The sequence below is a fragment of the Dendroctonus ponderosae genome, unplaced genomic scaffold (assembly GCF_020466585.1).
Source record: "Dendroctonus ponderosae isolate FM_Combo_2020 unplaced genomic scaffold, Dpon_F_20191213v2 Dpon_F_20191213_1, whole genome shotgun sequence".
NCBI classification, from domain to species: domain Eukaryota; kingdom Metazoa; phylum Arthropoda; class Insecta; order Coleoptera; family Curculionidae; genus Dendroctonus; species Dendroctonus ponderosae.
In genome coordinates this window covers 30,299,328-30,309,972 of record NW_026017110.1, presented here as the reverse complement: position 1 = coordinate 30,309,972, position 10,645 = coordinate 30,299,328, and the positions used below count along the sequence as shown (strand labels likewise).

Below are 10,645 nucleotides of genomic sequence, written 5' to 3'. Positions count from 1 at the left end.
ATTTCACAAAAACTGGACCAGTTAGGACGCCCATTTTTTCTTGATTTTAAAGAGAAAAACCTTGTCTATAGACGTTGAGAATTTGAGACTTTGGCCGGAGTTGGAAAAATTGTGGAGATTTTTCATAGAGCCAATGGTCGAAGCACTGCATTTTGCACCTCGCGTTTTTGTCGTTTCTAGCAGGCTGGAAGCGCATGGCATGGGAGTGGGTCTCCTGAACTTGACTCTGGTTTTAACTTTGTGCGTATATGAATGTGAATGTTTAATAAAATTTTTATTTATCTATTTATTTTTCTAATGTTTATTTTAGTATTGCTGTAAGTTCATAAAAATTCATGTTTTGAAAAACGTGCGATTTTATGGAGCCCTTAATAAAGAAAGAAAAATCAGTCTACCGATTTTTTCCTAATATACTCCTTCCTGTTAATTTTATATTCAAAAGTATAAACGGATCATGGGACAGACTAACTCTGACAGGTTAAAGCTCGTTCACAGGGTGACACTAATGCCGGGACAGTAGCCAGTGTCACGATATCGTATATGAAACCATTTTGATGTGACACTAACGTCGTGACACTGTGACCTTCAACTGTTAAAATAATGACACTGTTGTGGACGATATTAGCTGTCACGGATTTAATGTCACCGTGTGAACGAGCGTTTAGTCAACAAACGTCTGTGTAAACGCATAGTTGCTGTTATGTTTTTGTTGTTAATAATTGTTAACTTTTCGAAGCACCTAAAAATGTTTCTTGGGAATGTTACAACAGAAAAGATCAAGTTAGTCAAAGCAAAGTTAGAGAGATATTTGAAAAGTGTAAGATGTTAAAAAACAACAAGTAGCTCTGGAACTGTAAGATTTATTGCAATACAAGAACCATTATCAATTATTTAGTACAGTTGCCCATTTGAATGGCGATATGTGTTTTCGTATACCTTCTGTGGAACTGTCATTTATTTGTCCAATTTGGTCCAATTTATAAATAACAATGTAGATCTTCAAAAAACAGACATATTTTGACTCCTGAAAGATACACGTTCTTCCATTCTTGGGTGTTTTAAGCCGATGTTTAGTTAGTTACAGGTCATTTTTCTGTTCCCACCTTTCGGTACTTGTGAGATTTTTAAATTGTGTCATTAGTGAACCATTTCTTCACCTTCATCTTCACACGTAAAAATTATGGTAAATATTCGAACTCTCAACTTAAACAGTCCATAAGCAAGCAATCTTGCTAATACAACGTAAGTCATTACAGCTACAATTCCAGCACACACCAGTCCGGGATTTTGGTAGTCCAACATTTTATACAAATAATGCTGCCCAGTTAAGCTTTTCCCTCCAGATATATAATAAAAGAATGTAAAAATAAAGTACACAATGGTTAAAAGTACGGAATAAATGCCATGCGATAGGCGAACTGGAACTCTCACGATCATGAAGTCGATTAGTAGGATGATGGTATTCCACAGATGTAGGATACAGGAGCCAAGATGAAACGATTTATTCTGATAGAAATATACCAGGGTCCAAAAGCCACAACTCGTTGTAATTGTGGCGTCAAAGTTTAAAGCACTTAAAGCGTATTGTAACTTAAACCAAATTGGCAAATTCGTTTTTTTATCGCTTTGCTCTTCATTGTTTTCCTGTGATAGTTCTTCACACATCCTGAGAACGCTGACGATTAGGAACACAAGAGATGTAAGAGTGCTAATTAAGAAGCTCCAGTAAGTGTAATACAGAAATACACACACCTTAATATTATGGGGAACATTCCATGTAGCTCTCTCGGAGAAATAAAATATGGTGTAAAAATAGCCTGTATTGAAAAGGCGGTAAACAAGAAATGATAAGTCAAGTTTCTCACTCGTTTGCCATTGAGGCAAATAGAAGTCTAGAGGATTGCGATAGTTATAACACAAATCTTCTTTGTTAAACCAAGCGATAAAAAGGTTCATTTTTCGAATTGATTCGATTTACATATAAACTGTCGTCTGTCAGAATGACTTTGCCGAAATGGTGTTTAATTCAGGTGCACTAAAGAAAATTGAACAAATGATAATTCTAAAGAAGGGTTTAACATCTCAACCCATTCTTTTGCGACATCTAGGTGATCTACTTTGGCAACACTTTTGGAACAGACTTTGGCCACCCCGTTTTTGCATCTAATTTGAAATTTAGAGAAAAATGTTAAATGCAAAACTTGTAGATATTGACGTCTAGTTTATTTTAAGATAATATGGATTGATACAGGGTGTCTCAAATTAAAGTGGCAGACCAAACTTACCTTTCCTTAAATGGAATGCCGTACTTTTTATTGCATATTCGAACTATTCGCACAATTCTAGTCCTACTCGATATAAATGTTCCATAACGATTTTCAACTGTTTTTGAGTTAATAACCAATATTGATTGAACTTTGGCCACCCCATCTAATTTGAAATTTGGAGCAAAAAATCAAGTGACGGTCCAAATTTACACTAGTATCATATTTTCGATGCTTAGATACTTTTGAAGGGTCAGCTAATATGTTTTTTACACCAAGAGCAAAACTTGATATTTTTGAATTACAATAAAAGACGTGCCAAAGCGGAATATGCAGAAAGACTTAATTTACAGAGAGTTGTAAATTCATTTCTATTTAAGTATAAACAAGATAGACAGAATGTGTAATTTGGAAGCAAGCTGCGTGACATTCAGACAGATGAAAATTATGCCGATAATGAACTAAATGTTCTTCTATATTCTCTCTCTATGCTTATATTCTTCTATTTTCTAATTAAGTCAAATTTTCAAATGTCCAACGTGACCTCCGTTCATTTCGATACACTTCCGATATATCCTTTTCTGCCTTTCAATAGCAGCTAATATGGATCCTTGATTTACCGTATTTAAGCGTTCAACTTCCTCCATAATAATTGCCTTAATTCTGTCGATGGTTAAATTAATTTCTCCGGCAAACTTTCCTTTTAAATAACCCCACAAAAAGTTATCCATTATAGTTAGATCAGGGCTATTTGGCGGCCAATGGATAGTCTCAAATCTGCCCATCCATTCGGGAAATTGTTCATTACGGTATTTCGTTACCTGAGCAATGTTACGCAAGGAGCACGGTCTTGTTGCCATATCACGTTGTCGTCCTCTAGGTTGTTTACAACGCCTAAACAACAACTAAATTGAAATATCGATTTTCGTTTAAACTGCCCGCATAAAATATTGGTCCTATGATCTTGTTGGTTAATATCCCACACCAAACATTTATAGAAGATCAACCAGATTTTTTAATTTCTTCTATGGCATGGGGATTTTCTTCCGCCCAGTGATGCCGGTTGCGCCTATTAAAATTTGGCGCTGTTGAGAATCCTGCTTCATCAGTCCAACGAATTTAATTAAATAGTTGACCATTTTGAGTCAACAAGTGAGTCATATATCTTGCAAAATTAAAACTATCCTCTTTATTTTAGTGCGTTAATTTTTGACAAGATAGTATTTGAATTTTTTTAACGTTTTCTGAATTTTGTAATATGTTTTTATCGGTTGTTGACAAATTTGGGTTTTCTATAATTAACATATTTATGTATAAATATCAATGCAAATTATATGTGGGTTACTTGAATGAAACTCAACTTACCCTGAAAATATAGAAGAATATTTAGTTCATCATCGGCATAATTTCCATTTGTCACATGGGTGTGACAGGTGTGATTCACACACCCAGTTTGCTTCCAAAGGACACATTCTGTCTAACTTATTTATATGTAAATGGAAATGAATTTATACATTTTGAGATAACCATTATTATTATTATTATTAATATTAAATAAATTAATTATTATTTATTGACTTACATAGCCACCTTACAAACTGTAGCAACGTTTTGAAATTTTTAAATAAAATAAATTATAATTTGAAAACGGTTCATTTCACAGCTTAAAGTGTAAATGAAAATTTGTAACTTTGTAAATTGTCTATCTAATGACGTATTAATATACGGGTAATATTCGGAAAAACAAAAGTTATATTGCGTTAAAAAGTTTTAGATTGAAGTCCACATTGGTAACACCCTGTACAATGTATTGATATTTTGGTGCAATAGAAATCTTAACGGATAATAATCTGCCAACGTCGCAAATAAGAAAAAAACAATTTACGGTCCATATGCAGTGTTTCAAGCTGCATTCCATGAGCTAATGAAAAATGGGTAGTTCTATTTAAAAAAATACACTTTGATCTTGCCTCGCTTTTCTGAGACACTCTGTATCATACGAGATATTTTTAAAGTGTGCGCACTTTGTGCGTCAACAACTTTTATATGAAACTGTTTTTCGAAGGTTCAACACAATCGGAAATAATTGACTCTATCGCACTAAAAAACCAGCCTGTAGGTGATGAATAGTAAAGGGCCAAGAACTGTACCCTGTGGCATGCCAATCTGTATTTTAATTTGATCACTCTGAGTTTCACCAATCTTAATAATTTGCTTTCTGTCACTCAGGTAGCTTGAAAATATACCCAAGGCAAGCCCACGCACCCCATGGCAATTTAGAACATTCAAAAGTGTTGAATGAGGTACCGTATGGAATGCTTTAGCAAGGTCTAAGAAAACAGCCAAACAGTTGGTTCTGCTATCTAGACAATTTGTGACCTCTCTAGTAAATTCTAATATAGGGTCTGGTAGTACTCTGGTTCTCGCGAAAGCCGAATTGATTATCAGACAGTAATTTATTTGAATTGAGACATTTGTCTAGTCTATGATTAAGGCATTTTTCAAAAAATGTTGGAAAATTATTAATTACGCTGATGGGGCGGTAGTTATTAATAAGATGCGGATTACTACATTTATAAACTGGAGTAATTATGACTGTTTTAAAATAAGAAGGCACTGAGCCTGTTTTAAAAGATAAGTTTATAATTTGTTTTAGTGGTTCAATAAGGTATAAATAAAATTTCTTCACTAACATCGAGTTGATTTGATGCCTGCAGCACAATTGTCTTTGTGCACAATTGTTCTTGATTGAGCTGATGTGGTGTATAATTTCATTATCGCCTACCGGAGTCCAAAACATAGATGATGTAGAACCGTATTGGAGTTTGAATCTATTTATTGGCTTATTTATTTTATTAAGCATTTTAATATGTATGTCACCAAAATATTCGTAACAATAATTGGCTAGATCTTTACTATTAGAAAATGGTTTAAGCTTATCATTTTTTATTTGTAGGTCATTTTTTATTTTTGGTTTATTTTGATCAGTAGCCTCAGAAATTATTTTATAAACTTTATGTCTTTAGAATCAACATTTATTTTGTTTTTGTCATGTTTAGTTTTTTTTATTAATTTATTTAGTAAATTTCTATAATTTTTATATAGTGTTCTATTATGTGCATCATGCTTCAATAAAAGTTTCTTTTTCAAGGCGTCGCTTGTTTTTACCGAATTTATTATACCGTTCGTTATCCATGGTTTAAGCTTTCTTTTTTTTTTATAAGTGATTTCTTTTTCAGTAGAATTTTTTTTATGTTGGTTAAAATATCAGAAAATTTAGAAGCAGCAATTTCTACATCCATGCTATTAGTTACGCTATGCCAATCAGTATTGTTAATTAGATTTTCAAAACTATGTAAATTAAGCTTTTTAACAGTTCTAGTTACAGTTTTGGGTTTAGAAGTAGTTGTTTAGTTTTGTTTGCTTATATTAAGGACTGTAGGAAAGTGGTCTGTTATGTCTGCTTCCATAATAAAGGTTTCAATTTTGTATTTATTTTTTATGTTGGTTTTAGTAAATAAATATATGATCTATCCATGAAACAGAATCTGTAGTAATCTTTAATACGTGTATAACCATTTATCAGTCATTCAAAGCCATATGCACTCAACAAGGATCTATACAGGGTGGCCATTTTTTGAATCTTTGTATGTGTAACTTCTACATTTTTAATGAGAAAATTGGGCAGAATTCGATTGCCCATTCGTTACCGTTTTCAAAATTTAGGTACCCGACTTGGTTCCTGAAATATCCCGAAAAGGCAAGAAATCAACACTTTTTAATTATCATATAATTCGTAAACTGCTTGAATTAGAAAAAAAAGTTAAAATTATCTTTGTAGAACTTTTTGCGCTGAATTCAATAAACTAGCACTCGTTGTCATAGTCAACTTAATTTACGAGATAAAAAATAAACTTGTGTTTTTTTAAATGGTAATCATAGCTGTGGGTCTTTTAAAATCAAATTTTTTTCTGAATTTAAGAATGTAACTGTTTGTATGTTTTTCTCTTTTTATTGCTGTAAAACTTCAAAAGAAGATAAAAAATCTGTAGTAGGCTATGGAAACAAGAACTGTATTATCACACAAAGCACAAAACATTGCACACCATTTTTAACATTTATTGCCACATTTGAAGTTCATAGTATTGGCCTAATAAATATTGTTTTTGCTTCATCCTTCATTTATTTAATTTTCAGAAAATTTTTAAATGTAGAAAATTTGCTCTGAATCATCATGTAGAGTTAATTATTCATAGTAAAAATATTATTTGAAGAGTTTCGAGTTTTAAATTAGGTTCCACTAAAAAGAGTATTTCACTAAAACTGTCTAACGTCTCAACCTATCGATAATTTAGTTATTACATAAGGGAATGCCAGCACACACCTCGGTCCCTGAGATGTCCCATGGACGGCATAACAGGATATAGGCCTAAGTCCCTCGGACACCTCGGGACGTGTTTGGGTCATGTATTGGATGATCCCGTAAAGGTCATTTGGGACATCACTGGGATTATAGACGGGTCGTTTCGAGGATATCTGCGAAACGTTCTTAGGTTAATAGTCAACCGTCAAATTATTGCTAGATTTTCTTTCTAAAATTCATTTTTCAAACTCTCAACTTTCGAAAAACGTTTAAGGCTGCTTTATAAATTGGAAAATTTAGGGTGGAAGCTATTAAAAAAAAAAACAAAATACTGAACCAATAACCTCTACTTAAAATAAACAAAATACGTTTAAGTATTACAAACTAAACTTATTTTTGCTATGAATCGAAATTTGCCCTTCTGTCCGAAATCGACTATAATATTAAAGTGTTAATTGCTATTTTTGTCCCTTTTGAGTCCTTCCGGTACGTGCCTGAGCCAATTTTGAATTTCAATTTCAATATCTTCTTTTTTGCCTTTGAAACTATTTAAGACGGCGACTTCAGTTGTTATAATTTGGCGGAGTGCTCTGCCCACCTATGTGGCTCCCACCAATTAATTGTATGAAGTTAAGCTGCAACATAATATCAATAAAACATTTTGTGCGAATAAATACATTATTTTCAGTTGGTTTAATAATTCCATTGAAATACAAAACGAATTTAAGCAATATAGGTATTACACTTATGATATATTGTATATTTGGAGAACATATGTGGAGATCGTTGTCGAAAACTCGTCAATAAATTATAAACTCAACTTGTACTTGGAGAAACAAAAGTGAGAGAAACCCTAATTATGTCGTTAAAATAAGCACTGTTGCATAGGGTAATATCGACGACTTTTCCAAAAATGTATACCACCTACCCCCCCGATTTAGGTTATCTTAAATCCGAAAGAGAAGGAAACAATTCTGGAGTCGGTAACATTGAAATGCTGCTTGATTTATGCGACATTTGTTCAGAGCTTTGGTAGCTAATTTAATGTTTTCTCAAGCAAAGCCAATCGCCGATATGTTAAGAGTTTACTTAAGACTTTTCAATTTCCGTAAAACATAATATTAAGGGCTACGAGGAGAGATGCAACGCTCTGTAAACCCTCCATAATCTTACTATTTTTTACAGTTTGGTGAAACATCTCTTTCACATGGCTTTGAAAGTACTACTAGGACAAAAAACATTGTACAGTTGTTCCCCTGTGCCTTATTGATGGGTCTAATAGTAGTCACAAATTAAAAATTCACATATAACAGCTTGTAGAGAGACAAAGGAACAAACAACGATAACAGCATAAATAATTATTTGTTGCTTGATGCAAATGCCACCTGACTAAAGATCTAAAGTGATTTCTACTTAACCTACAAAATATTCACAAATAAAGTCTTTCAAAGCTGATAAACACTGCACGAAAATACAGTCATGAGCAGTCTTAGTAAGCACACTTAAAACAAAAATTCAATTTAAACACGATGTTGATGCGTTTTATTGTTTTCGCAGTCGGTATATATTTGTAATAACTACCCTAAACTAACATTAACGCATATTTGATTAAATTGTGGTAGGTCTGTCCGCACCACAACATGAGTTATGTGGCACCCCCTGGGGCCTTGGCTACTGCTTAAGAACCCATCAATCTGTCATGCATCACACTGAAGGACATTCGCTACCGTAGTGAACTGTTTTATATCCGTCTTTTGTAAACCATTTTTAACAATTTACAATAAAGACATTTATTATTATTTTTATTATTATTTTTTGCATACAGGGTGTTGCAATAAGTATGTGTTGTAGAGTGATCGAAAAAAAATTTGATAACAAATTTGAAGAAAATAATTTGCTGGAAATTATTTTGAAATTTCTCAGATGACCACTAGATGGCGTAATTTCAAACGGTATTTTAAAAAGTCGATTTTATACTCAAATTGTCCCTATAAGTGAAACATCTAGTAAGTTTAATCAAAATACCATAAAAAACCCTATTACTTTCCTTATGAACTTTTTTCCTAACTTGCCAAATAACGGGTGCGGGGAGAGTCAAATCGGACACGACTCTTAGAATTAAGCGGTTTGACTCTCCTCCACCCACTCCAAAGTTCATAAGGAAAGTAGTACGGTTTTTTTAGTCTTTTCACTAAACTTACTAGATGTTTCAGTTATCGGGACAATTTCTGCATAAAATCGAATTTTTAAAATACCGTTTGCACTTACGCCATCTAGTGGTCATCTGAGAAATTTCAAAATAATTTCCAGCAAAATCTTTTCTTCAAGTTCTTTATCAAATTTTTATTTCTATCACTCTACAACACATACTTTCCAACATACAGCCGCTTACCATCCCATCCTTATTGCGACACCCTGTATACTCTATTATACAGTTTGGTTTTTTAGTGCGAGACAGTCCATTATTTCCGTTGGTGCTGAACTTTCGAAAAATAGTTTCGTATAAAAGTTGTTGGCGCACATAGTGCGCACATTTTAAAAATATCTTATATGATATAGAGTGTCTCAGAAAAGCGAGGCAAGATCAAAGTGTATTTTTTTAAATAGAACTACCCATTTTTCATTAGCTCATGGAATGCAGCTTCAAACGCTGCATATGCACCGTAAAGTGTTTTTTTCTTATATGCGACGTTGGCAGATTGTCGCCATTTTAGTAAAATTTTGCTTAAAAACATAGTATCTACAAATTTATTGTAGAAGCAAAGACAAGCAGTTTGAGATACAAAAAAATATGTCTTTCTAATCACCACACACTAATCATCCGTTAAGAATTCAGAAAATATCAATACATTGTACAGAGTGTTAACAATGTGGACTTCAATCTAAAACTTTTTAAAGCAATATTACTTTTGTTATTGTATATTAATACGTCATTAAATAGACAATTTACAAAGTTACAAATTTGAATTTACACTTTAAGCTGTAAAATCAAGGGTTTTCAAACGATAAATAATTTTATTTAAAAATTTCAAAAAGTTGTTACATTTTGTAAGGTGGCTATGGAATTCATTAAATAAGTGTCAACATTTGATGATACTTGACATAATCAATGAAGAAAAGTGCAACGTTTTATAAAATGCTTGGATGGCATCTCAAGCAAGGGGGATGTTCTGTGATTTTCGTCTGAAGGAAAGAATATAACGCGCTGCGTCTCCAGAGACGCGTTCGATCTACAGGGTGATTGAAAATTGGCGTCATTCCTCTGGAGGTGTTGTCTGGCACTGTTATAGGAGTACAGAAAAAATAGTAAAATAAATTAATTGTTATTAAAAACTGAGAAATTTGCAAAAAACTATATCAGAAATATGGCAGCAATGTTTTTAAAGGTAATCTGCCTAATTAACATTGCACAAACACCTGTTGTTGTTGGCGGCGCTTATGCTTATAATACGCATTCTATAATATACTCATAATCGAAAGCCTAAAAGCTTTTTTTCTTAAATGTGTCGATTTATTATTATGCTGCCTTAGGCAGATGGTACGTGTTAAAATTATATTCTTTAAATGAGGTTCACTGTAATTGAGAAATTCTTTCCAATAACAGAATAGTATTATTTCGCCTTGGATCAGCTTACCTTTAAGGAATAAGAATTTAAGAAGCTTTTGAAATACTGTAATATTTGTACGTTTACCATTACCTCACGACATTTATAAAGAAATTGGCTTAAATTTAATTTCAACGTAACAAGCAAAGTTTTAACAAAAGCAATAATGTGAAAGTCTGTTGGATTAGTTTCTTAGGTATAACATTTTTTTCAGTTAGATACCGGATAATTCAAGTTTTCACGTTAGCAAACTAAACGGGTGACCTTAAAAAGCAATTTCAAATAAATGACTCACTGAAGACATTATCAATTTGCCGTTCTAATACTTTAAGGCAAATTAGATGTTTCCAAACCTAATTCTCAATTGAGTCGCTAAAGCAATGATAACTATTAAATATTAAGTTATCATTGCT

General features: G+C 32.7%; 1 protein-coding gene across 1 annotated transcript; it reads right to left on the bottom strand.

The window, feature by feature from the left end:
- Positions 1-844: 844 nt before the first annotated feature.
- Positions 845-2,057, bottom strand: LOC125502554 (protein rolling stone-like). Its single transcript, XM_048661053.1, has one exon. It carries the CDS (start codon positions 1,954-1,956, stop codon positions 1,138-1,140), a length of 819 nt encoding a protein of 272 aa, XP_048517010.1. The 5' UTR covers positions 1,957-2,057; the 3' UTR covers positions 845-1,137.
- Between the last annotated feature and the right edge of the window lie 8,588 nt (positions 2,058-10,645).

What these genes read in the sequence shown, in the direction of transcription:
- LOC125502554 (XM_048661053.1), bottom strand. Translation starts at nt 1,956, where the DNA reads ATGAACCTTTTTATCGCTTGGTTTAACAAAGAAGATTTGTGTTATAAC.